Raw genomic sequence first — 27,569 nt, 5'->3', positions numbered from 1 at the left:
TCTGCTAATCACAAAAAGGGTCTCAGAGCAGCTTCAAGTCCAGAGACCAGAGGCAGTTACTCTTATTAATCCCATTTTACAGAGGTGGAAACTGAGGTGTTCCCCAAATCAAACTGAGACCACTAGGCCAAGATCATTTAGCTACTGGGGTCACGAAGCTGTCACTCAAGACCAGAGCTGTCTGTACGTGGACCCCCAAGGCTTTTCCTGCCAAGAGTGAGCTCTCAGGTACCAAAGCTCTGAAGAGAAACATGGGCCGAGACTCCTTCTTTGTGGAGGAGCTAATTCTGTAAATCAGCAAGTGACTTGTGAGCCACTGAGTCAGAGTAAGTCTACGGCAAGAAGGAGCCCTCGATTCTGGTCCATTCTTTCGTTTTACAGTTGAGGACACTGTAAAAGAACAGATGGCTGGTCCCACAGGACACACGTCCCAGAGGCGGCGGCAGGTCAGAGAGAGAACCTGGGTTCCCCCAGTTCAACCTCAGGGCCTTGGTGCTTCGCCGCAGCACCTCTCAGGGGAACCTGAGTGTAAACGGGCGGATGGCTAACTCTCCCCTCGCGGCCACCTTCTAGCTGGGCCTGGACAAGAGAAGCTGAGCTGCAGGCCCCAAGCTGGTCGGGCAGGTGTCCCCTGTGACAGAGGAGGTGAGGGCTGGGCAGTCAACTCCCATAATTAAGAAAAGGAAACCTGTTACTCAGGTGCTCTGAGGAAAACGCCTCCAGGACCTACGTCTTCCCCGACAGCCTCTGGGCCTCCAGTCAGGGGCGGAGGCGGGGCGTGGGGGAGCGCCACCTAGGCCCACGGCCTCCATGGGCTCCTGTCACAGGCGGAGGCGGGCCGTGGGGGAGTGACACCTGACTGCCTCTGGGCCTCACGTCACGGGCAGAGGCGGGGCGTGGGGGAGCGGCACCCAGGTCCACGGCCTCCCGGGCCTCCCGTCAGGGGCGGAGGCGGGGCGTGGGGGAGCGCCACCCAGGCCCACGGCCTTCCCTCAGGACGCTCCTCCCTGCCGTTGACCTTCCCTGGGCCCCGCTCAGCTCTCAGGAGGACAGGCAGGAGGGTTGTCTTCCCTAGGAACCGCAGCCCCCCCCCCCCCCCGCCCCCACACACACACCCTGCACATTAACCTCGACAGCGGAGAACCTGGCTCCCAGACGACCACAGAGAATCTGGAGGCCTTTTGGTGGTGGGGTCACCCTGTGAGGTCCACCCCAACACAGGATCTCGGAAAACCAGCCAGTTCTGTTTGGGCACAGAAGGCAGCCTGGTTTCAACTGTCAATGGTAAGGATGCGCCTACAGGCCCCTCACAGAGGAGACGAGTTCAGCCCAGAGTCACAGTGAGGTAAGAAAGCCCCAGTCTGGCAGGTAGGCCTCTACAGGTAGGACGGCCATCATCGCCACATCCCTTACCCTCTCGGTTCGCCGAGACCGGCATGCCAGGTCTGAGACCTCGAAGGTCCTTCCTGGAGCGTGTAGCCCCAGACAGAACTACCAGCTGCAGCCAGAAAGCTCCAGGGCTTTCTCTAGGCTCCTCAGAAAGACACCAAGAAAGCCAGGTGAGCGGCAGCAGGATACCTGAGGAGGCCCGGAAGGGGAAGAGCCTGTCCCAGTCCCGTTCACAGTCCCTTCTTTTCTTTCCTCTCTGTTTTCAGATCTGGTTCCTGGTGCAAACCCCCCAGCAGCCACCAGGCCCCGCCTTCAGCTGTCTCACCTCCCAGCACACACCTCCCACTTGTGCTTGTGCTGGTTGCCCTGGAAACCTAAGTGTGGGCTTGAATGGAGTCTAACACACCCAGCAGGGAGATGGAATAGGGCCAGGTGTATTTTTAAAGCTGGTCATCACGAGAAGAGCCTCCTTCCCTGGTCACTGGGTCCCTGCTTCAGGGACTGGCTCACAAATGCAACACAGCTAAACACTGAGCCTCTTGCATGGCTTTAACCTACTGGATAGTTTAAGCAGAAAGTTATCATCTGTATTGTATTTCGGACTTCTGCCTTTTGAGACACTCATGATCTGGCGTGTGTAGTCACTGTGAGATTCTGGAAATAATGAGAGAAAGGCTGACACATTCATTACACACCAGGCGCTTCTTAAAGTTCTTTGTGTTTGTAATTAGCCCACTTAATCTTCACAACTGCTCTCTGAGTGAGATCCTACTCTGAGCCCCATTTTACAGTTAGGGACACTGAGGCACATAGAGGGCGATTGGTCTGCCCAACACCACGAAGCTAAGGGAGACACAAGAGTTGAACCTAAGTAGCATGACACCAGACGCCCCACTCCTAATCAATGGGCCGTTCTGCCTCTGCAACATTCTACCCAGACAGTCCTGATTTGGAAATCTGGCCCTGGCCCTGTGCAACCTCAGGGAAGTGTCTACACCTCTCTGAGTAGTAGTTCCCCTTTTGGTAACACAGGGTTACTAATGTCTTGTGAACGTGTAATCAGAAGTCAGGTATGTAAGAGTCTAGCAGATAGGTAGTGCTCTATGCAAGGTAGCTTTGTTGGTGTTAGTGGGGCTCCCTTGGCAGCTGGACCCCAGCGCTGGTATCGCAGCAGTGGGTGCTAAGCCATAACTGCTACTGTCCAGAGGGGCGGGCGGGCAGGCAACTGCACGAGGGCCAGCAGGACCACGGCTGCTGTGTTAACGAGTCCACTGCTGTAGCTCTCAGCAATCACCAGGCCTGAGGGCTTCCAGCTCCTGCCACAAGCCCCTGGGCCTATGCCGGAGGGCTTCTCCAGCAGTGGATGTCACCTGCGAAGCACGTCCCCAGGAGCTGGTGGGTGAGCATCCAGTCCCCTTCTCTCTGAGGTCCCAAGAGTTCTGAGCGCCGGCTGCCCCCAGCCGGAGTCTGCTCGTGACCTCCCTCAGCATCGACTGCCTTCTCTTCCCTGTCTGGATTCCCAGTGCCCTGCTGGGATCACCCCCCCAAACACACCACGTGCACCCAGATCCTCATCTCAGGGTCAGCTCTAGAAGTGAAAGTGAAGTCGCTCAAGTCATGTCTGACTCTTTGCAACACCATGGACTGTAGCCTGCCAGGCTTCTTCGTCCATGAAATTTTCCAGGCAAGAGTACTGGCGTGGGTTGCCATTTGCTTCTCCAGGGTATCTTCCCTACCCAGGGATTGAACCCAGGTCTCCTGCACTGCAGGCAGATGCTTTACCCTCTGAGAGGGATCCAAATGACGATAGTATCCACATGCCTCTGATCCCGATGTCCTTAAAGAAAGTCCTCGGAAGACCCTCTACACAGTGGAAAAGGCAACTGTGGGAGAAAAACTGATTACTGGCTCCCAAAGAGGTCCAGACTCTAATTCCCAGAACCTGTAAAGGTTACCTTAAATGACAAAAGGAACTTTGCAGGTGGGATTAAACTAGGAAATTTAGGATAGACTACCTGAGCACGCCATAGATGTAATCACAAGTGTCCTGATAAGAGAGAGGTCGAGGAAGACTGGCACAGAGGAGGGAGGCCATGTGACCAGGGAGTGGCCATAGGAAACAAATGCAAGAACTCAGAGGCAAACGGGCAGCGGTCCTCAAAGCACGGCCCAGGAGCCAGCAGGATTAGCAGCACCTGGCATCTCATTAGAACTGCAAACCCCCGGGCCCCACTGCAGGCTCCCGCATCAGAACATCCGAGGGTGGGCCCAGCAGCCTGGCTTAACAAACCTTCCCAGTGACTCTGGTGCCGGCTATAATGGTTAACCATGGCCATACATTAGCATCACCTGGGGATCACTCAGCACTCACTCTCCATGCCTGATCTTATACCCCAGAGAGTCTGATGCAGTTGGCCTGTTTGGCCAGGACACTGGGTACCTGTAATACATCCCAGGTGAGTCTCATGTCTCTCCGAGGAGAACCAGTGCTCCAGTTTGAGAACCACTGATCCAGAACGTTAAGTTTCAAACTGAGCTTTGTAGAGTTGGGACTTCTGGAAAAATGTCAAGATGGATAAAGAAGGAGGGAGCAAAGTCCAAAACAGCGAGATGGGGCCAGACAGGCGGCGGTAAGGAGGAAGGCAGCCCAGCTGTGAGACGGGAGCGTGCGGTGGGGGCTCAAGAGCCGACAGTTGTTTTGGTATCAGGATGTGGGTCAGGATGGCCAGGCTGCCCTGGTTTCCAAGAGGTGTTTTGGTTTTTAAGAGACATCAGAAATACACTTTAAGGAGCCTCCGGAGTTGGTGATGGACAGGGAAACCTGGTGTGCTGCAGTCCATGGAGTTGCAAAGAGTTGGACACGACTGAGAGACTGAACTGAACAGGTGACTTCAGTGGTAAAGAATCTCCTGCCTGTCAGTGCAGGAGACATGGGTTCGATCCCTGATCCGGGAAGATGCCACACGCCATGGAGCAACTAAGCCTGTGTGCCACAACTACGGAGCCCGCGTTCTGCAGCCACTGAAGCTCTCGCACCCTAGAGCCTGTGCTCAGCAGCAAGAGAAGCCACCACGATGAGAAACCCTCGCACCGAACTAGAGAGAAGCCCCTTCTCTCCACAACCAGAGGAAAGCCCGCATGCAGCAATGAAGACCCAGCACAGCCAAGAATAAAATTACTTTTAAAAAACAAGTAATTTTTTTAAATTGTTAAATAACTTGATTTTTAAATATTAGCAAACAAGGCAACTAAAAAATTTTTATCTCTCTCTTTTTTCTATTGGTACTGCAACACAAAGGCTGGGTACAGCGCCACATGAAGACTGGACGTGGTCCTCGGGCAGCTAGTTTGCTTCAGGGGTCTTTCATTCACCCCTTGGGCCCAGGAGACTAGTCTTGTTAGGATGACAGCAGGAACTCCGCGGGAAGAAAGTATTTTTCTGCTCACTGCTGCATCCCAGCTCCAGGTACAGAGTTGGGCCTTATTTAGTGTTTATTGAATTAATATATTTAAATTTATTGTCTTATAGCAATCCTGTGAGATTATTGTACCCACTTTACAGATGAGGAAATCGGGACTCACACCACAATTATTATGTGAACATCCAGCAATCACACAGGATTCAAACTCAAGATCCCCTCAGGAGGGACACCTGTGAAGAGCAAATAAGCTGCAGCTGTGAAAAAGTCTGGCAAAGAAGGGTCTGGGGTGCTTGGTGCCAGTTAGAAGAGCAATGAGAGCAGGCAGCAGTTACCATGTGAACCGCATTTCAGGAAGACCGGTCACCTGCCTACACGGTGACTCATTCTGTGTCACAGGGATTTCTCTTCCTCCTGGAGCTGTCGTTTTTGTATGGCTGTGGGTCTGAGGGGACTTCCCAGGTGGTGCTATCGGTAAAGGACCCGTCTGCCAGTGCAGGAGATGCAGGAGACGTGGGTTCCATCCCTGGGTTGGGAAGATCCCCTGGAGAAGGGAATGGCAACCCACTCAGATATTCTTGCCTGGAGAATCCCACAGACAGAGGAGCCTGGTGGGCTATAGTCCATGGGGTCACAAAGAGTTGGACACGACTGAAGTGACTTAGCATGCATGCACGCGCATGGGCCTGCGGAAAGCAGGCTTGGGTAGGATGAATGACAGTGTCCGGCTTGACCCAGCTAACCTGGAGAGGAAGCCGTCATCTTTCACTCCCACTTCTCTCTGAGCTGAGAGGCATCTACGGCTTTATTAGGAGGCTTAGGGTGGGGCGAAGTGGGCAAGCTGGGACCCCTGGAGGGCCCTCTAATTTAAGAACCCTATCTGATTATATTATCCAGAGGAAATATGGGGAGCTAAATCGGAGGAGACGGCTGGGAAGTACATTACAGAACATTAAACAACAGTCGACCAGCTTCAGACACAAATAAATGGCCCGTAATCTACTGCCAAGAACACAATCGGTCCCGAGCGGTGGTCTGGCTGGCTTCCAGGCAGGGGAGTGCAGGGCTGGACACCAGTCCTATAGGCCACGAAATCCTGCCCTGGTACCATCCCAGCACCCACAGGAGAAGACTGAGGCAGCCAGGCAAACCTCACAAGTGTCCCCGTGACCTCACTCTTCAGAACTGGATGTGGGCCTTCTCTCCATTTTGTCCTGAACCCTGGACCCAAGCATCACCTGGTGAGCTCCTGCCTGCTTGAGAAATCCTGTGATGCAGAAGGGAAGCCACGCATGTCTCTGGGCAGAGCCGCCTGGTTCACACCCTGGAGAGAATGTCTGTGAAATGCTGGTGCCCTGTCTCCAGGAAGCCTCATCCCCCACATGCCCTGGTTGATGCCCACCTGACCAAAGCACACTTTGGCTTAGAGCTTTAACTCCTCTTATAGCACAAATGGGCTTCCCAGGGGATGCTAGTGGTAAAGAACCCTTCTGCCAATGCAGAAGATATAAGAGACACGAGTTTGATCCCTGAGTCAGGGAAATCCCCTGGAGGAGGGCATGGCAACCCACTCCAGTGTTCTTGCCTGGAGAATCCCATGGATAGAGAAGCCTGGTGGGCTGCAGTCCATAGGTCAAAAAGAGATGGATGTGACTGTAGTGACTTAGTATACACACACACACACACAAACACACGACACAAATACCTCTGAAGAAAGATAAACCTGTTCCCTGGCAAGTCATTCACACTTTAGTATGAATTCATCATGTCAATCTTTTGCTAAAGGCACTGATAATCCTGAGGAGAAGGCAAGAAAGTATGGAGAATGCAGACCTGGAACTGGATTTTTGGAGGCTGGGGTATACATAGGACTTTAAAAGCTAGTATCACTGTCTATCCATGGCCATAGCAGATTTGGCCTACGTTGGTAAGAGCCCTGGAATTAGAGTCAGTGGGTAGGTTCCAGGCTCCAGCTCTCCCAACACCAGCTATGCCATCTTGGGTGGTCACTTAACCTCTCTGAGCCTTCATTGCTCCTGCTGAAAAGCAGGAATGAGACCACACCCATCCCAGGTGCTGTGAGGGTTGCAGAGATTGAAGTGTGTGACAGGCCTGTCCTATAAATATCCCCACCCTTGAGTCTATGCCACCACATTCTAGAAACTGCTCAATGATGGAGCCACGTCTGTGGATGGACCCTTGAGCTGAGTGAGTGCACAGACCACCGTGATTCCAGCCGGGTCCACCAGACCCAAGCCAGATCAGCTGACCCTTAGCTGACCCACAGACACATGCGCTTCAACAATAAACAACTGTTGCTCAGCCACTGAGTGTTATGGTGGTTTATCACCCGGCAAGGATTGAAATGATACTCCAGAAGTTAGGCCTTCTGACACTTTCTATTTTAGGGCCACGTTCAATAGAAGTTAATATACCTGACACGTCTCTGCCTTCTTAAGCAAAATGAAGCGAACACAATTTTCACAGTCTTCACTGGGTCATTCACGTTCATCACAGTGCCAACCAGTCAACGAGCTACAAGTCGATGGTGCCTTTGCAGACAACATGCAGAACAGAGGCTCTAGAAATAATTCCAACCTGCTGTCCTTTTTGATCAAAGAATTATTCCCTTGGTTCTTTACCCTTTCTCTGGTGATCCATTGTGTCAGCTGTCTCTGTGGTTTGTGTCGTCACTGTGTCTGTTTAAAGTAGCAGCCCCTGTTAGACCCTAGTCTACAGTGCTCAGCTACCTCACCACCCCTGAGAAGCCTGCCCTCCCAGCCTTCTGAGCGCTCCCAGGCTTGCAGTGGGGCCTGAGCTCGTTTCCGGCACCCGACGAGGGTGCTGCAGCACTGGAACGGCTGTCATGGTTGCAGCCTCTTGGATGCCGTTTGCTCCCTTCCCGGGCCTCTCGGGGACCCGTCAATGGGGCTGCCAGGCCCTGACCATCTGCTTCAGAGCTGTGCTGTGTCTGGGGGTGCTGGAGGCCAGTCTTTCCTGAAGAGAGTGAAGGAAAGGACCAGGCTTCCTCCATCTCGGCCTGCCTCTCCCCGGCCCGGCTTGTCTTGTGCCCCGTGTGGCACTGAGCACAGGGCCTGGCACACAGCAGGCACCCCCTGAGCTACAGTGGGCGGAGGGCCTGGCACACAGCAGGCACCCCCTGAGCTACGGCGGGCGGAGTGGAAGGGCTTCCTGGTGGCGCTTCTCTGTGTGCACAGGGCTGGGCTTCTTCAGAAGGGTGAGCTTCTGGATACAGACTGTTTCACATCAGATTGCTGGAAAATTGTTTTCAAAAAGTTAAAGTTCTCCTGTGTTTAAGGAACAAGTTCCCATTTCTGAACTGTGCTCTCTGGTGACCTGATGACAGGGACAAGGCAAAGTGACTCCATGGGAGGAAGATGATGTTTTTTTGCTCCGTTGAGCTGACACCTCAATGACTTCTCCTAGAGCAACCCCTGTCATTTTACCAAATGTCCAAAGACCACCAGAAGATCTGGATTTAGCAGCTCACGACGAAGGGCCTCTGGATGGGTGGGCTAACTCTTCTTAGTTCCCAGTTCTTCACTCAACCAGGGGCTGACGCCCACGACTGCATCGGGGGCTCCCTTGCCCCGGCTTCCAGTTGGGCTTGCCCAGGGGAGGCACTGCCAGTAGGTGGTTGGGTTGGAGGAATGGGTTGGAGTGGCCTGGGGATGCTGTCCGCTTTGAGTCCCTCTTTAACAAAAGCTCCTGCTCAGCAACTCCTCCTCCAAGTCCCAACTCTCCCGGGATCTAGTTCCCGCTTCTCCCTCAAGCACGGGGTGGGAAAGGCTCCCGGAGTTGCTAATTTCTCAGCCTCCCTTCTGGGCTCCCTTACGCCCACCCACACCTCTGAATGCGGTCCCCTCATTCAAGTCTCAGTCCCTTGGTCTCCCACCATTACCCTGCCTGAGCAGTCTGTACCAGGTCTCACGTAAGGATGTCTAAGCCATGCTGAGCCTCTCTTGAGGGCCAGGAGTTCAAAAACACCCCAAGGTTCACTTCTCTCCAGCTTTCGGAACTTGTTAGCCAATTTGGCCACCTCTAAATTAAGTCGTGCGAAAGGAAGGCAGACTCCAGCCTACAGATGAGAAGAGTTCTCACTCCCTCATTGACTCATCCAGTCACCAAATAGTTATTGGACACCTCCCTGCTATTTCCCTGGGGAATTAGGAGTAGTGGCCAAGATTGTGTAGTGCCTGCCCACCTGGTGCTCACAGTCTAATGCCAACCACCTCCCAGAAGCCAGAGAGCACCCCCCCACACACACCCCAGATCATGGCTGGAACCACAAGACTGAGTTTCCTCGAGTCCCGAGACTTCAGCAGATTCTCAAAGGAGTCAAGCTAGGTTGAGAACCACCAAACAGACCAAAGGAACCATGGCACTTCGCTCCTGACTTGGGGAGTAAAGACCTTCTTCACTCCCAGAAGCCCGGCGCTCTCCACTTGAATGGGGGGAGAGGGTGCAGACACACACCTGTGGCAGCCCGGCCATCTGCCGTTTCCTGCCCCCCAACATTCTCCACCAGCTCTCGTCCCCTCCTCTAGCTCCCCTGCATGTTTATAATTCGCCCCACGCCCTTCTCTGAGCCCCTCCCTAGGGGCCCACAGGCGTTGGCAGCTCAGTATGTCAGCGGAGCGTTGTTATGAATGGACGGGGCTGGGCACTGGGAGGGAGCCATGTCCTGCCTCTGGGGAGCCTGCATCCAGCAAAGCGAGGGACAGGGCGATTCCTGCCTCAACTCGGGCATGTCTGAGACTCGCGTTGGAGGCCTTACGGAAACAGCTTTCTCTGCAGAGTCAAGGGTGACTGAGGTGAGCTGAGGGGGGAGGTGAGGGTCCAGGCTGTCAAACATGGGGTGTGTCCTCAGGAAACATCTGAGATTCCTCAGAAAGGTTGACACAGGCCAGCCAGTAACCCAATACTTCCTCTGTCCGGGGTCGGGCAGGACAAGGGCACCAGCCTGGAGCCCTCTGGAGAGGTGGTCGGGCTGGGGGCTCAGAGAGCCCCCTTGACCACCCAGCGCTTCAGTTGTCCACTCTGCAGCCCCGTCCCCCTCTCCCTGAGAAGCCCCCTTCAGGGTGAAAGTTCAACGGGAAAGGAGACAGCGCGGGAGAGACCGGAGACCTGGTCTCAAGGCTGCAGGGGGCCCCGAGACCCCCAAGAGAACCAGTGGGACACCCCTCACAGCAGGCCAGCCTGCAGGGCAGCGGGCCCCTGTGGGCCAAGTGCCCCCTGCCCCAGGGGACGGGGTCAGGGGTGCATTGATGGCAACGTCTGGACTCACTTCCCTCACTTGCACATCTGTCTCTGTGACGCTCCCCACAATTCCTGACCAAAACGCCATCCTGCGGCAAGTGAAGCAGTCTGTTCAGGGGTCCCGGGCTCTGAGCAGCTGCTGGGGACAGGCACAGAAGGGGCGTTCCCACAAGGACAGCCAGCCGCGACCCCAGGCCGCTCCCAGCCAGCCCCCCTCCAGCCCGAGGCGCCGCGGCCAGGCCTCCTCCCTCCCGGGCCGGGACGACCGAGGGGAAACGGGGCAGTCGTGGTCCCGCTTTACCTGCTGAAATCGGGAGCACGCTGGTGAGGAAAGTGGGCTGAGACACGATGAAGCGGAAGAAAAGCTGAAGATAAATTCCCAGAGTCACTGGATGCAGGACAAGCATGCTGGCTGCAGTCTGGAAAGTGTCAAGTTCTCAAAGCAGGGCTGCGGGGAGCCTGGCTTATCTCTGCTTTGTCTTCCTCTCGCATTGGCCTCTCTCTCTGCCTCTCTCTCTCTCCTTCTCTGCCTCTCTCTCTCTCTCCCTCCATCTCCCTCCCCTCTCTCCTTTCCCCATGCCTTTACCAAGAAAGAATGCCAACCATTTCCCACTAAACCTCCTCCGTACTACACAGGGTTATATTTATCTTAACCCGGGATCAAATGCCCATGTTAAAATTAAAATATCTGAATTTTCTTTTCTGCAGACTATGGAAAGAGGCCACTGAAGAAGTGACTTAAAAAAAAAAAAGGGGGCAGTGAAATCTCAAATGTCCCCTAGAAGTGGTCCTCAAGGGCAGACAGACTTCTTGATTGATCATCCACCAGCACCTGCCCCCTCCCAAGCAAGGTGCTCTGCAGATCCCAGAGTCAACTCAGACTCTCAGGATTCAAACTGAATTCCATGGAGACAAAGCCTTCTGCTGTCAGCCTGTGACACTTTGACCCACTGGGGGACAAATGTTATGTTGACCCTGGATTTTTTTCTTTAATTATCCAATAAAAAGTGGGGGAGGGTGTGATGGTGGTAGTGGTGAATTTATATTTTCCAAAACAGCTTTCTTTCTCCATTAAAAAGTGCTTATTTTCCCTCTACTATTTCTAACCTTTTTTTAAAAAAAAGAATTTGTAACCCTTTATCTATGCAAAGCAATGAGTGAAAAATGAAGTCAGTGGATTCTAAAGCAAATGATTATTGATCATAGTGCATTAGGGAAACATCACAGACTTGACTTTTGGCTAAGCAAAATTCTTCAAATAAAATGTCACATCCTTCAGTGAATCCTCTTATGAGCTTTAGAGACTGTTAAAGAAATCTTTATGTCTCTCTATGTAAATAATTAAAGTAATAATCCACAGAGATGCTTATTTTGCTTTAATCTACATAACATACTCCCAGTCCCTCATGGGAACGAATTCATACCCTGAGAAAACCATAGTACAAAAAGACACGTGTATCCCAATGTTCTTTGCAGCACTATTTACAATAGCCAGGACATGGAAGCAAACTAAGTGTCCGTTGACAGATGCATGTATAAAGAAGTCATGGTACAGATATGCAGTGGGATACTAGTCATAAAGAGGAACAAAACTGGGTCGTTTGTAGAGGTGCGGAGGGACCTAGAGTCTGTCATACAGAGTGAAGCAAGTCAGAAAGAGAAAAGCAAGTACCGTATATGAATGCATATATGTGGAATCTAGAAAAGGGTACGGATGAACCTATGTTTGGGGCAAGAATAGAGGTGCTGACGTAGGGAGCACACGCATGGACACAGAAGGGGAAGGAGGGGGCAGGACAAATGCAGAGAGTAGCACTGACATGTACACGCTGCCGAGTGTGAGACTGGCGGCTAGTGGGAAGCAGCTGTGCAATACAGGGAGCTCAGCCTGGTGCTGTGACGACCTAGAGGGGATGCGGGGTGGGAGGCTCAAGGGGGACGGGATGAACTTTGCACAGAGCTGATTCACACTGATGCACAGCGGAAACTAGCACCACGTTGTAAAGTGACTTTACTCCAATAGAAAAAGAAAAAAATAAAAATAAAAACCTCCTGACTCTGGGGTGCTGGAGCTGAGCTCCGGAAGAGCAGGACGGGGAGAGGTGATGCCCACAGCTCCGGGTCCAGGGGGCTGGAGCTCTGCTGTGTCTGGGGTCAAATTTCCTGATGTCTCTGAGCCTCAGTTTTCTCCTTAACGGCCTGTTGGAAAGGTTACATGAGGTGGCATGGGCTGAGTCATACACGGATTGAAGGTTATGTATAGAGAGAACAGAAATGAAGCCTGAGGAGCCGCGGCGGACAGGCGGCTGAGCTGGCCACCCGCAGCCTCCCGCATCCCTGCGGGGCACGCCCCTCTCCCCCACAGGAGGTGGGGGCCTGTTTCCCCTCCTGTCGACTCTGGGCCGGCCTTGCGGCGAGCTCTGACCCTCAGAACGTGGCTGAAGTGACACGGCCATTTCTGGGCCTGGCCTTAACAGGCCTGGCAGCTTTGGCTTTTGCCTCTTGGAAAACAGCCGCCACATTCAAAAGTCTGGACTACTGACTAGGCCACAAGGAGAGGGAAGCTGCTGGGACTGGCCATCTGGCCATCTCATTCAAGGCCCTCGACAGGAGAGCGAGGTCAGTTTGGATCATCTGGGCTCATTCAGGTCCCCAGATGATGGCAGTCACCGAAGGGCCCAGGTGAAACCAGCTAAAGAACTACACAGGTGGACCCAGCCCAGACGACAGAGTCAGGAGCAAACAAGCGGCCTGTTGATTTGCCTTCAGTGTCCCGAAACCACTAGGTTTTCAGATGATTTGTTACAGCAGCAATAGCTAACTAATAGACGATTTAGGAGAAAAGTATGAAGAATATACTCAAGTTACATGCAAAATTAACAACAGGACAGCTTAGAGAAAGGGGTACCCCATGTCGCTGTTCCCAAAATGTTTAACAGAAGGATCATGATTTTTGGCTAAGTCCAGCCAGGAAATTCTCATGCTCGTTTGCATAACTCTTTAAGCCTCCAGCCCCAGCAGCGGGCTTTGGGTGCCTTGCAGAAGGTGTGGGCTACGTGAGGGGAAGGTAATTTTTCAGTCACTTGGTGCCAGAACCTGGACTTTCACCATCCAGTGCTGATTCCTCCTCTGAGAAGCCAGAGGGTGCTCCTCTCAGCACCCAGATCTCAATACTGCCCATGTAGTTGCCACAGATTCTGTTGCTACGTCCTGCCTGTGACAACGGCTGGTATAGTGTCCGAACTGCTTCTCCTCCACCATGCGTTGCTGTTTAATCTGTGTGAATGTCCCCGAGGGCTTCCCTGGTGGCGTAGTGGTGAAGAATCTGCCAGCCAATGCAGGAGACACAGGAGATGGGGGTTTGATCCCTAGGTTGGGAAGGTCCCCTGAGGTAGGAAACGGCAACCTGCCCCGTTTTCTTGCCTGGAAAATCCCACAGACAGTGATCCCTGGAGGGCTACCGTCTGTGGGATCTCAGAGAGTTGGACATGACTGAGTGACTGAGCGAGTGCGCGCATGCGCGCGTGCACACGCACACACACACACACACACACACACAATTGTCCCTAAAGATAGGGGACTGTTTAAGAGCTCTGTGCAACCCCCTCAGCTCCCAGAACAGTTCCCGTGTCAGTTAATGTGGTCCAATCACACCACTGTAAGATGAAAAGGAAGTAGGAAATGGTAATGTAACCTTATGCTCCAGCCATGCTGAGCAGCTGGAGCTTCCCAGCAGCCCTTGCCTGCACACATGCAGCTGTGGGCCGGGGCCTGGTCCAGGGAGACCTGGGGCCAGTGTGGGGCGTGTGGACCGCTGCCTGCACGCAGGAGGCTGAGCGTGCACTCAGGCCATGCAGGGGAAGTCACTGCTCATCTAAATATGCAACTGAGACCTCCACCCTCTGGGCAGGCCCCAGCACAGAGGCATGTATAGGCCCCCTGCTGCTGCTGCTGCTAAGTCACTTCAGTCCTGCCCGACTCCGTGTGACCCCATAGACGGCAGCCCACCAGGCTCCCCCGTCCCTGGGATTCTCCAGGCAAGAACACTGGAGTGGGTTGCCATTTCCTTCTCCAATGCATGAAAGTGAAAAGTGAAAGTGAAGTCACTCATTCGTGTCCGACTCTTAGCGACCGCATGGACTGCAGCCTACCAGGCTCCTCCGTCCATGGGATTTTCCAGGCAAGAGTACTGGAGTGGGGTGCCAATAGGCCCCCAATATTTATTAAACCATGTTTTGTAAATTTCCACTTCCTCTGAACCAGGTATTTTATGAGCCTGTTCATATGAGGTTACTCTAACTGACCGAGGAAGAAATTATCATCTCTCTTGAAACTCTTCTGGAAGGGCTCTGAATCTTTCAGAATCTAATAACACAGGCTATTACATTTCTCTAGAAGGAAATGATCTGAGGTTTGTGAAAGGCTGACACCAATAAAGCCAATCAAAGTTAGAGCCTTCCTTCCCAGACCCTGGAGGTAGGGGTGCACACTGAGGAGCAATGTGAGAGTGCCCATCACTCAGCGCTGAACAGACACATGCCCTTTCACTCAGAGATTCCACAGAAATACTCACGCCACTGCCCAGTGGTTCAGAGGCAAAGATATTCATCACAGCCTCAGATGCGAAACAGACTTTGCCTCCGTTCAGTTAAACATTATACAGACATCACAGAGAATAAGGTTTGCTATTGTTTAGTCACTCTGCCGACCCTTGGTGACCCCAAGGAGTGTAGTGTGCCAGGCTCCCTGTCCTTCACCATGTCCTGGAATCTGCTCAAACTCATGTCCATTAAGTCAGTGATCCTATCCCACCATCTTATCCTCTGTCGCCCCCTTCTCCTCTTGCCCTCAATCTTTCCCAGCATCAGGGTCTTTTCCAATGAGTCAGCTCTTCACATCAGGTGGCCCAAGTACTGGAGCTTCAGCTTCAGCATCAGTCCTTCCAATGAGTATTCAGGGCTGATCTCCTTTAGGATGGACTGGCTGGATCTCCCTGTTGTCCAAGGGACTCTCAGTGTCTTCTCCAGCATCACAATTTGAAAGCATCACTTATTTGGCACTCAGCCTTTATGGTCCAACTCTCACATCCATACCTGACTACTGGAAAAGCCATAGCTTTGACTAGACGGACCTTTGTCAGAAATGTGATGTCTCTGCTTTTTAATATGTATCTAGGTTGGTCATCGGAGAAGGCAATGGCACCCCATTCCAGTACTCTTGCCTGGAAAATCCCATGGACGGAGGAGCCTGGTGGGTTGCAGTCCATGCGGTCGCTAAGAGTCGGACACGAATGAGTGACTTCACTTTCACTTTTCACTTTCATGCATTGGAGAAGGAAATGGCAACCCACTCCAGTGTTCTTGCCTGGAGAAGCCCAGGGACGGGGGAGCCTGGTGGGCTGCCGTCTATGGGGTCGCACAGAGTCGGACACGACTGAAGTGACTTAGCAGCAGCAGCAGCAGCAGGTTGGTCATAGCTTTTCTTCCAAGGAGCGAGCATCTTTTAATTTCATGACTGCAGTCACCCTCCACAGTGGTTTTGGAGCTCAAGAAAAGAAACTCTATCACTGCTTCCACTTTTCCCCCTTCTATTTGCCATGAAGTGATAGGACCATATGCCATGATCTTTGTTTTTTGAATGCTGAGTTTTAAGCTAGTTTTTTTCACTCTCCTCTTTCACCCTCATCAAGAGGCTTTTTTACGTTCCTTTTCACTTTCTGCCATTAGAGTGGTATCATCTGCATTTCTGAGGTAGTTGATACTTCTCCTGGCAATCTTGATTCCAGTTTGTGAGTCATCCAGTCCCGAATTTTGCACGATGCACATTGCATGTAAGTTAAATGATTAGAGTGACAATATACAGCCTTGACAAACCCCTTTCCCAATTTTGTACTAGTCTGTTGCTTCATGTCCAGTTGTAACTGCTGCTTCTTGCCCTGCATACAGGTTTCTCAAGAGACAGGTAAGATGGTCTGGTATTCCCATCTCTTGAAGATTTATCACAATTTGTTGTGATCCACACAGTCAAAGGCTGTCAAAGAAGCACAAGTAGATGTTTTTCTGAAATTCTCTTGCTTTCTCTATGATCCAATGAATGTTGCCAATTGGATCTCTGGTTCTTCTTCTTTTTCTAAATCCAGATTGTACATTTGGAAGTTCTTAGTTAACAAACTGCTGAAGCCTAGTTTGAAGGATTTTGATCATTACCTTGCTAGCATGTAAAATGAGGGCAATTGTGTGGTAGTTGGAACATTCTTTGGCATTGTCTCTGCAGCAAATGATGCTGGAAAATTGGTATTTGATATGCAAAACAAACAAAAATCAACCCTAACCCTTTCATTATGTGTGTGCATGCTGAGTTGCTTCAGTCGTGTCCAATTCTTTGTGACCCCATGGACTGTGGTCTGCCAAGGCTCCTCTGTCCATAGGATTCTCCAGACAAGAATACTGGAGTGGGTTGCCATGCCCTCCTCCAGGGGATCTTCCTGACCCAGGGATTGAACCCGGGTCTCCTGCATTGCAGGCGGATTCTTTACCCACTCAGCTACCTGGGAAGCCCAACCCTTACATTGCCCCCTACAAAAAAATTAGCTCAAAGTAAACTATAGACCTAAAGGTAAGAGATAAAATCATTACACTTTTAGAAGAAAATAAAAGAAAATCTAAGTGACCTGGGTTAGGCAAAAACTTCTCTTTTTAAATTAAAAAATATTTAATAAAATTCTGTATATTTAAGGTTTAACAACATGATTTTTTGGATGTACACATACATTGTGAAATAATTAGTCAAGCTGATTAACATATTCATTACCTCACATGTTTGTTTGCTCTTTTTTTCCTAATGAGAACACCTAAGAAGCAGTCTCTTAGGGACTTGCCTGGTGGTCCAGTGATGAGATCCCACCCTGCACTGCAGAGGCACAGGTTCATCGATCTTTGGCTGGCGAACTAGGATCCTGAAGTCATGCAGTGTGGCCAAAAAAAGGAGTACTCTCTTAGAAAATTTGAAGTACACAAAACAGTATTATTAACTATAGTCACTATGCTGACCATTAGACCTCTAGAATTTATTTATCCTACTTAACTAAAACTTTGTACCTTTTGATCAACATTTTTCCATTCACCTCCTCACCTCTATTAACCATCCATGCTTCTATGAAAAAAAAAATATTTCTTAAGGACAGAAAAAGCACCAACAATGAAAGGAAAAAAAAATCTTCACTGGACTCATCAAAACAGTAAAACTTCTGCTCTTCGAAAGACAACGTTAAATTGAAAAGATAAGCCAAAAAGCTAGACAAAAATACTTGCAAGACACATACAAGGGACTTATATTCAAAATACACGAGTAACTTTTACAACTCAATAATAATAAAACAACCCAACCAAAAAAACTGGGCAAAAGCTGTGAGTATGAATGGATACTTCACCAAAGAAGATACATGAATGGCACACAAGTACATGAAAATGCGGCATTCGGTTCACTTCAGTCGCTCAGTTGTGTCCGACTCTTTGCAACCCCATGAATTGCAGCACGCCAGGCCTCCCTGTCCATCACCAACTCCCGGAGTTCACCCAGATCATGTCCATCGAGTCGGTGATGCCATCCAGCCATCTCATCCTCTGTTGTCCCCTTCTTCTCCCGCCCTCAATCTTTCCCAGCATCAGGGTCTTTTCAAATGAGTCAGTTCTTCACATCAGGTGGCCAACGTATTGGAGTTTCAGCTTCAACATCAGTCCCTCCAATGAATATTCAGGGCTGATCTCCTTTAGAATGGACTGGTTGGATCACCTTGCAGTCCAAGGGACTCTCAAGAGTCTTCTCCAACAGCACAATCATATATAAATAACACCTTAATCTTCTTATACCTGTTAGACCTTTTAAACCTTATACAAATGATATTTGTAATAGTGGATATTTTTACAGTGAGCATTCTTTCATCTGTAATTTAAAAATAAGAGAACTTCTAATTTTTTCTGAAATCAAATTCTCAGCAGCCTTAGGAGTACAGCAGAAGGAAGAAAGGGAAGAGGTGTCTTTCCTGCAGGTCCGAGGTCCGACAAGTCCCTGCTGTGGAGCGGGGCAGACAGACCGTTATTGTTTGGTCCTGGGAGAGAAGAGAGCTGTGAGCCTGGTCTTTCTGGCCCAGAATGGAGGCTGATTCAGGGACACTGAGCCCTGGCTGCCTCCCCACGGCTGCCGGCAGCTGCGTCAGAGGAGGCACACCAGATGGGGCAGCTGGGAGGCCGGAGAGAGGCCGTCCTGGTGGCTCTGCTGGAGCTGTCGGGGCAGTGGAGTGCTGGGCTGGAAAGCTCCCGAGGGGCCCAGGCCCCAGCCTGCTGGTCCTCCTGCAGGGCAGGAAGGGGCTGTCCTCACTGTCGGGGAGGAGACTTGCCCTGGGTCACCTGGAGTGCTGTCACAACAGCGACAATAATCTCACTCGATGCAGCTTTTCCAACACTGTGCTGGAGGTGCACCCATTCTAACTCCACTTTTTAAAAAGCAGAGGGATTTAGTAACTCGAGACATGTGGCCTCTTGTAGGTCCCTCTTGGTAGCATACCGAAGCCCCTGGGAAGTTCTCCTAAAAAAGCATTTGGCACAAAATCTCTTTTAATTTAATTCCTATTATTTAATCCTCCTCCCTTTTCTTTTTTTTCCCCCCAAACATTAAACTTTTAATTTTGTTTTGGAGCATGAAAGTGAAGTCGCTCAGTCGTGTCCGACTCTTTGCAACCCCATGGACTGTAGCCTACCAGGCTCCTCTGTCCATGGGATTTTCCAGGCAATAGTACTGGAGGGGATTGCCGTTTCCTTCTCCAGTGGATCTTCCTGATCCGGGGATCGAACCCAGGGTCTCCCGCATGGTAGACAGACACTTTACCATCTGAGCCACCAGGGAAGTTTTGGAGTATAGCTGATGAATACTGTGGTGGTTGTTTGAGATGAGCAGTGAAGTGACTTAGCCATACATGCACAGAAATCCATCTCTCCCCCGAACTCTTGTTCTTTTTTTGAAAGTATTGATTTATTTTGCTGCATCAGGTCTTAGTTGCTGCATGAGGGATCTTATTCCCTAACCAGGGACTGAGCCCAGACCCACTGCACTGGGAGACTGGCGTCTTAGCCACGGAACCACTTGGGAAGCCCCAGTCCCCTTCTTTTCTCACGTGTTATACAATAAACATGTCATTGGTGTGCTAAGTGAATAATTACTATGCAGGGCTTTACTTTCTAATATGTTTTTTAACAGTTTATTTTTTTCCATTTGCAGTGCACCAGGGAGGCAGCAGGACTAGATTTATAATAATTCCCGTATTACAGATGAGAAAACTGAGGCTTATGCGAGGCTCCAGGGACAGCAGCAGAGGTTCAGGCCATGTTCCGGCAGCCAGAGCCATCTCTGATGAGCCTGGACCTGGCCCCTCGTGCCACCTCGAGAGCCAGAAGCCAGTCTGTGCTCCGGGGCCTCAAGCCAGCCTGCTCCCCAAGGGAGTATCAGCCAGCCTCGTCTCTACCTGACGCCAGACTCAGACGTGCTATGGGTCCAAGAGCCGTTCAGCTGTGAAGAGGGGATGCCTCGTCATTGGTGGGGAAACAGGAAAGTCACAGCTTCAAGACAAGAAGTTCAGGAGGGGGTGGAGATGCCGGAGGAGGCCCCCGGTGATCTCTGACAAGCGAGGATGGATGGTTCTGAACTGATGGCCGCAGGCCAGGAAAACATCCTGACTCCTGGGGAGAGCCAGCTTCCTGACCTTAGTTATTTCAAGAATCGTAGAAATAAAGAGCACAAAACCATTGCTAAGCCACCAAAGCATCTCAGCATACTCAACCCCACTCTCACAGGTGGGGTGGTGTGAGGACCCCAGGTTTCTCAGAGGGTGAACCCTAGAACACAGCTGACTTTCACTTTCTTCTTTTCTAGCCAGGCCGAACTATGTTCCCCATTTACTGTTTGTACTTGCCGCATGTTCATTCCATATTCGTTGGGAGAACGTGTTCATTCTGTATTTATTGGGAGAACATCCCCCCCCACCCTATCGCCTCTGCCTACCTCTCCCCGCCGCCCCGCCCCATCACCCCCACAATCCCACCTTGGATGCCAGGAGACTGCATGGGGTGAGGAGGATGCTGCCTCACAGATAGAGCTGGGCCAGGGTAAAGCCAAGGCCTCCGTCTGGAAGCTTGGATCTAGTCTCCATGCAGCTGGAGGCAGAGGTCGCTGGCCACCCTGGAGCAGGATGACTCCTAACGCACTGCTGGGCCAGGGCCGCCCAGGACTCTGCAGGGAGGGCGGGGGCAGGGCCCCAGCTCTGTGTCATTACCTCACGTCTACCCAGCCATGGGAAGGGGATCTAAGCCAATTCGAGCAGTAGGAGCAGCTGCTGAGGGACGTCCTAGAACCAGGCTTCTGGTGGCTCAGAGGGAAAAGCATCTGCCTGCAATGCGGGAGACCTGGGCTCAGTCCCTGGGCCGGGGAGTCCCCCTGGAGAAGGAAATGGCAACCCACTCCAGTATTCTTGCCTGGGAAATCCCATGGTTGGAGGAGCCTGGTGGGCTACAGTCCATGGGGTTGCAAAAAGTCAGACATGACTGAGCAACTTCACTATCAACCTCAGGGGAGAAGACACGTGGGCACAGCAGCCCCGTGCTCTGTTCAACAAGGCCCTGTGGTCCCTGCAACCAGGAGGTTCCCCATCCTGCCGGCTGTCTGTGAACAGACTATACAAACTCAGGATGGGCAATATTTAATCCTCTCCTTAAAATACTGCTAATGCTAAGTCACTTCAGTCGTGTCTGACTCTGCGACCCCATAGACGGCAGCCCACCAGGCTCCACCGTCCCTGGGATTCTCCAGGCAAGAACACTGGAGTGGGTTGCTATTTCCTTCTCCAATGCATGAAAGTGAAAAGTGAAAGTGAAGTCGCTCAGTCGTGTCCGACTCTTCGTGACGCCATAGACTGCAGCCTCCCAGGCTCCTCCATCCATGGGATTTTCCAGGCAAGAGTACTGGAGTGGGGTGCCATTGCCTTCTCCGTCCTTAAAATATTAAACTGCTTTAAAAACAGTCACAGCAAAAGGACTATATCCACAAGGCCCAAATATATACCTACGGAAGCTGGGTTAAGAGAACAGGTGATTTTTCTTTTTTAAGGACTAGAGAGAGCAAAGAAAAAATGCTCCTGTGGTTACCGTGGATTATGCGATAACTGGTTTCCTTATATACAGAGTTTTGCAAACACACATGTGTCCTTAGGAAATAGATGGACAAGGTTAAATTGCAGAAGATGGAAATGGAAAAAAAAAAAAGAAAAAAGGAAGGCAAGAAAGAGATTCATTCATTCAGCTAGTTCCTGCTGTGTCCCATGCAAAAATCTAAGAGTTGGGGGTTTAGTGCGAACTGAATCTATAAAATTGTTCACCCTTGGGAAGTCGCTTTCTAGTGAAGTTGTCAGGGCAGACAAGAAGCACAGTCCAGGCATGAACCAGACATTCGGACTAATACAGATTGGAGAGAGAGAACTAATCAGGGTGGGCCTCGCCGAGGAGGTGACAGCTTGGCAAAGAGACCTGAGGGGACATGGTGTTTGTTTCAGGAGCAGAAAGGAGGCCCCTGCGGCTGGAGTAGAGTAAGCAGGGGTGGGTGAGGGAGAAAGCCTGGGCGAAGGCACGGGGTCAGGTCATCAGAGTCTGGCTTTAAGATGGAAGCCAGTGGAGGGTTTGAAGACAGGAGAGAGAGGCAAGCTCTGACTCGCGTGGTAATGGGAGCACCCTGGCTTAGAAACGGTAAGAAACAGACTCGGAAATGGATGTGGGTGTGCAGGGGAACCCTGAGGAAGGTCGGGAAGGTGGAGATGAGAGGACGTGAATCACCGCCAGGCTGGGCGTGTCTCTAAGCTGGAGCGGGGCTGCGCCAATGGACGCCCGGCCGCCGCCGCCTCCCCACCACGCGCCCTGGCCGCTCCGCCCAGCCCGCCCCTCGCCCCTCTGGACCTCTCTGTCTTTCTCCTGAAACACTGGCCCTGAGACAGGCCTGGGCCCCGGGACCCTTTGCTGCGGTGCTCACACCTGGACACACCTCTCCTCAAGCAACAAAACACAAAGGAACGACATGGGACTAAGCCAGCTGGGTGCCTGGCACTTGGGGTGGATTCTGGACCCCAAAGGGTAGCAGAGACCAAAAGGCACAGCTGCCACCTTTGAAGAGCAGGGTACCGCGTGTGCAGACACCACCAGCTAAAGCGCAACAGCCCTGCTCAGGGGCCTCTTCCTCCCTGTCTTTATAAAGTCAATAGACCTGGCGTGCTGCCGTCCACGGGGTCACAAAGATTCAGACACGACCGAGCCACTGCACAACAGAAAGGAGAAGAAATGGCAGCCCACTCCAGTCTTCTTGCCTAGAGAACCCCGTGGACAGAGGAGCCTGGTGGGCTGTTGACCATGCAGTCGCAGAGTCAGACATGACTGAAGCGACTTAGCGTGCATGCATGCATTGGAGAAGGACACGGCACCCCACTCCAGTGTTCTTGCCTGGAGAATCCCAGAGACAGGGGAGCCTGGTGGGCTGCCGTCTATGGGGTCTCGCAGAGTCGGACACGACTGAGCCACTGTGCAACAGAAAGCACTGGTGAAGGGCAGATGTCTCACGGGCTGGGTGGCTGTCGGACAAAGTGGAGACTGGGCGGGACTGGAATGTCTTTCCTCAGACTCTGCGGAAGTTCTGGGCAAGGCCTGGAGGGGCTTAGGACTGTGGATCCAGGGTCAGAGGCCTCTGCCACGCAGGCTCCTGGAATTTGGCAGGAGGTGGGCCAGAGCCAACAAGGAAGGTATGAGGTGACTTTTGACTGTTGTTCCCAGGGAGGGATTCTGGGGAGACTCTGAGGTCTTTCTGGCTTCAGAGGATAAAAACCCAGTCATCCAACACCTCCTGCGCTGGCTCACATGTGATTTCTCGACAGTCTCACCCGCGGGAGGAAACGGTCACTCTCTGTGTTACAGATGCAGGAACAAAGGCCAGGGAAGGCAGCTGAGGCGACCACGCCAGGGCCACAGAACCAGAATGCAAATATCCTGGAGCCTGGTTTCTCCACACACCTCCAGCCCCAGTGCAGACACCGCAGGGAATGGGGAGCGGGCCCTCCCCGGCACGGGGTGGGCATGGACATGGCCCACTGGGGGCCAGCGGCAGGGCCTCATGGCCACAGGGGCCTCAGAGGAGAGAGAATGGGCCAAGGTGCTGGAGGAAGGCAGGGCCCGGGGGCCTGGGACACAGAAGGTCTCTTAGTGCGAAGGACGGGCCCGGGGGAAGATCCCACACGCGCACAGGGCACTCCCGCCACGAGCCGCCAGCAGGGACGGTGGCCTTGACTTTCCCTCCTGTCTCCGCCGATCCCAGAACCCCAGCTCTCTCCTCCAGGCAGAGCCTCCCTCCCTTCATGTCCAAGTCCTCCCGGGTCTCCACATTTCAGTGTCCCTCCTCCATGAAGGCTCCCCGCACTAGGTGCAGCTGACCTCTGGACTCACCTCTCCCCACCCTGTACACCTGACCGGGGGTTCTCAGCACCCAAGCGGGAACCAGGAGCACTTTATTAATTGTAAAAAAAAAAAGGCAAGACAGATTCTGGTGAAGGCTGACCTGGGGAATATGGGGCAGACCTGGAAGCCACAGAAGGTCGCTGCTTCCTCCTCAAGGAATTGAGATCATCAGGCCTTCTTCTGGCTTCTGCTTACCTCCCCTCCAGAGAACAGGGTTGGAAGCCAGACCTGGGTGAGCCGCCCCTGTGATTCTCAGGAGGCCACAGAGCTGACCTTTGAGGCAGAGTAAGCCCATCCATGAGCTACATGGCCCTGTGAAGGTCCTGGGTTCTGACCCATGAGACTGATCATTCATTTATTTTGAGAGAGCATCGGCATATGGCCTTAGACAGGGCAGCCCAGGGTGTAAGTGTGGGGAGAGGGGTCTCCTCTTCCACACTATGGATTCAATACACTACTTCTAAATGCCTTAGACAAGGCCGTGCCACGTGGTAGGAGGTCGTTTAAACTATTCAAAAGAAAATGCTTGTGTATATGTATGTGCGCCAATGTAAATGGAGCTCTAGTCTGTGCTTGCGATCTTGCAGTATAGGTACATGTCTTACTTCTCTGAGTAGATGATTAATTCCTGGAGTACAAGGCTCTTGACTGGCTCATCTCTTTATCCTCCCAAGTGTCAAATATGATACTAGACCTTCGTAAGTATTACATGAATTAATGAATGGATTTCCATGGTTTATGTGAGACAGATAAACTACACTGCAATATACCCAAATCCCTAAGAGTAATTCAACCTGGGTCAAGATTCCCCTTGCAACGTCTCAGAGCAGACTTGCCTCTTGTCAAGAGAAACATATGTTTGCAGCTGCAGAGGCCTCAGAGGCCTTGGCTGTAAATGAAATGACACATGTAAGGCACCTTTCACACAGTCTGGCCTATAAATGTGAGGTTCCAGGTTCCCTGTGTAAAGTGCAGGGTTGGTGCGTGCCTTTTCCCCTACCTGCCCCAGGCTCTCTCCACCATGTCCGGACACCTCCCACATCAGGCATGCACCTGGCCTGGAACAAAACAACCAGTTCTGCCCCACTCTGGCCTCTGTGCCTTAATGCCACGTCAACAACTCCTGAAAAATAGTCTTCAGAGGAGAAGATGTTCATGTATCCTCAATTACAGTCTGTGATTCTCTACAAAGTGTCTGGAAAGTACATTAGCATATATTCATTTGCTAGGGCTGCCATAACCAAGAGACCACAGATTAGGTAGCTTAAACAACAAATGTATTTCCTCACAGTTCTGGAGGCAGGAAGTCCAAAATCAAGGTGTCTGCAGGTTTGGTTTCCTCTGAGGCCTTTCTCCTTGGCTTGCAGATTGCTGCATTCTAGCTGTGTCCTAAGATGGCGTTTCCTCTGTGCCTGGGCATCCCTGAGGTCTGTGTTCAAATTTCCTCTTCTTATAAGGAGACCAGTCAGATTGCATTCAGTCAGTCTTCAGATCAGTCGCTCAGTCATGTCCGACTCTTCGCGACCCCATGGACTGCAGCACGCCAGGCCTCCCTGTCCATCACCAACTGTCGGAGCTTACTCAAACCCATGTCCATTGAGTCGGTGATGCCATCCAACCATCTCATCCTCTGTTGACCCCTTCTCCTCCTGCCCTCAATCTTTCCCAATGAGTCAGCTGTTTGCATCAGGTGGCCAAATTATTGGAGTTTCAGATTCAACATCAGTCCTTCCAATGAATAATCATGACTGATTTCCTTTAGGATTGAGTAGTTTGATCTCCTTGAAGCCCAAGGGACTCTCAAGACTCATATCCAACACCACAGTTCAAAAGCATCAATTCTTCAGCGCTCAGCTTTCTTTATAGTCCAACTCTCACATCCATACATGACCACTGGAAAAACCATAGCTTTGACTAGATGGACCTCTGTTGACAAAGTAATGTCTCTACTTTTGAATAGGCTGTCTAGGTTGATCATAACTTTTCTTCCAAGGATCAAGTGTTCTTTAATTTCATGGCTGCGGTCACCATCTGTAGTGATTTTGGAGCCCCCCAAAATAAAGTCTGTCACTATTTCCACCGTTTCCTCATCTATTTGGTATGAAGTGATGGGACCAGATGACATGATCTTAGTTTTCTGAATGTGGAGTTTTAAGGCAACTTTTTCATTCTCCTCTTTCACTTTCATCAAGAGGCTTTTTAGTTCCTCTTCACTTTCTGCCATAACGGTGGTGTCATCTGCATATCTGAGGTTATTGATATTTCTCCCATAAATCTTGATTCCACCTTGTGCTTCATCCAGCCTAGCATTTCTCATGATGTACTCTGCATATAAGTTAAATAAGCAGGGTGACAATATACAGCCTCGACGTACTCCTTTTCTTATTTGGAACCAGTCTGTTGTTCCATGTCCAGTTCTAACCGTTGCTTCCTGATCTGCATACAGATTTCTCAGGAAGTCGGTCAGGTGGTCTGGTATTTCCATCTCTTGAAGAATTTTCCAGTTTGCTGTGATATACACAGTCAAAGGCTATGGCATAGTCAGTAAAGCAGAAGTAGATGTTTTTCTGGAACTTTCTTGCTTTTTTGATGATGCCATGCATGTTGGTAATTTCATCTCTGGTTCCTCTGCCTTTTCTAAATCCAGCTTGAGCATCTGGAAGTTCATGGTTCACGTACTGTTGAAGCCTGGCTTTTAGAATTTTGAGCATTACTTTACTAGTGTGTGAGTAAGCGCAATTGTGCGGTAGTTTGAGCATTCTTTGTCATTACCTTTCTTTGGGATTGGAATGAAAACTGACCTCTTCCGGTTCTGTGGCCACTGCTGAGTTTTCCAAATTTGCTGGCATATTGAGTGCAGCACTTTCACAGCATCATTTTTTAGGATTTGAAATAGCTCAACTGGAATTCCATCACCTCCTCTAGTTTTGTTTGTAGTGATGCTTCCTAAGGCCCACTTGACTTCACATTCCAGGATGTCTGGCTTTAGATGAGTGATCATACCATCGTGATTATCTGGGTCATGAAGCTCTTTTTTGTTTCCCCCTCAGTCAGCCTCTCAGTCTTGTTTTTGCTGACTGTATAGAGCTTCTCCATCTTTGGCTGCAAAGAATATAATTAATTCGATTTTGGTATTGACCATCCGGTGAAGCTTATGGAAGCTTCCATAAGCCTCTTATCCTTCTCCATCAGAGGGCTGCTACTGCTGCTGCTAATTCGCGTCAGTCATGTCCGACTCTGTGCAACCCCATAGACAGCAGCCCACCAGGCTCCTCCGTCCATGGGATTTTCCAGGCAAGAACACTGGAGTGGGGTGCCATTGCCTTCTCTGAAAATGGACTAGAATGGGTGAATTTAACTCAGATGACCATTATATCTACTACTGTGGGCAAGAATCCCTTAGAAGAAATGGATTAGCCCTCTTAGTGAACGAGAATCCAAAATGCAGTACTTGGGTGCAATCTCAAAAATGACAGAATGATCTTTGTTCGTTTCCAAGGCAAACCATTCAGTTTCACAGTAATCCGTGTCTATGGCCCAACTAGTAATGCCAAAGAAGCTGAAGTTGAACAATTCTATGAAGACCTACAAGACCTTCTAGAACTAACACCCCAAAAAGATGTCCTTTCATTATGGGGGACTGGAATGCAAAAGTAGGAAGTCAAGAGATACCTGGAGTAACAGGCAAATTTGACCTTGCAGTACAGAATGAAGCAGGACAAAGGCTAATAGACTTTTGCCAAGAAAATGCACTGGTCATAGCAAACACCCTCTTCCAACAACACAAGAGAAGACTCTACAAGTGGACATCACCAGATGGTCAACACCGAAATCAGACTGATTATATTCTTTGCAGCCAAAGATGGAGAAGCTCTATACACTGAGCAAAAACAAGACTGGGAGCAAGCTGTGGCTCAGATTATGAACTTCTAATTGCCAAATTCTG

General features: G+C 51.0%; 1 protein-coding gene and 2 long non-coding RNA genes across 7 annotated transcripts in view; 2 read left to right on the top strand and 1 right to left on the bottom strand.

Annotated features, from left to right (window-relative positions):
* The window catches only part of COLQ (collagen like tail subunit of asymmetric acetylcholinesterase), a 65,961-nt gene extending 55,315 nt beyond the window's left edge, over positions 1–10,646 (bottom strand). The window contains exon 1 of one of the 2 annotated variants that reach the window (XM_086416099.1): positions 10,390–10,646. In XM_086416099.1, coding sequence (XP_086272225.1) covers positions 10,390–10,495 — 106 coding nt within the window. In that variant the 5' untranslated portion in view covers positions 10,496–10,646. The remainder of the gene's footprint in view (positions 1–10,389) is intronic. The other variant, XM_086416108.1, reaches the window with a different exon arrangement.
* On the top strand, positions 804–7,134 carry LOC147378873 (uncharacterized). 4 transcript variants are annotated; one of them, XR_015169984.1, is made up of 3 exons: positions 804–1,559; positions 1,656–2,788; positions 5,706–7,134. It is a non-coding gene; the product is annotated as an uncharacterized LOC147378873 (long non-coding RNA). The 4 variants fall into 4 exon arrangements; XR_015169985.1 differs by lacking the exon at positions 5,706–7,134 and adding an exon at positions 4,688–4,912 and having other exon boundaries at positions 1,656–4,581; XR_015169987.1 differs by having other exon boundaries at positions 816–1,345.
* LOC147378871 (uncharacterized) lies at positions 9,266–11,449 on the top strand. Its single transcript, XR_015169994.1, has 2 exons — positions 9,266–9,643; positions 10,797–11,449. It is a non-coding gene; the product is annotated as an uncharacterized LOC147378871 (long non-coding RNA).
* The last annotated feature ends 16,120 nt before the right edge of the window (positions 11,450–27,569 follow it).

Source organism: Bos grunniens, chromosome 1 (genome assembly GCF_055505025.1).
Source record: "Bos grunniens cultivar Pamir isolate PY7600 chromosome 1, Bosgru_T2T1.0, whole genome shotgun sequence".
Lineage (NCBI taxonomy): Eukaryota > Metazoa > Chordata > Mammalia > Artiodactyla > Bovidae > Bos > Bos grunniens.
The sequence above is the reverse complement of the archived record's forward strand: the minus strand, read 5'-3'. Positions and strand labels throughout refer to the sequence as shown.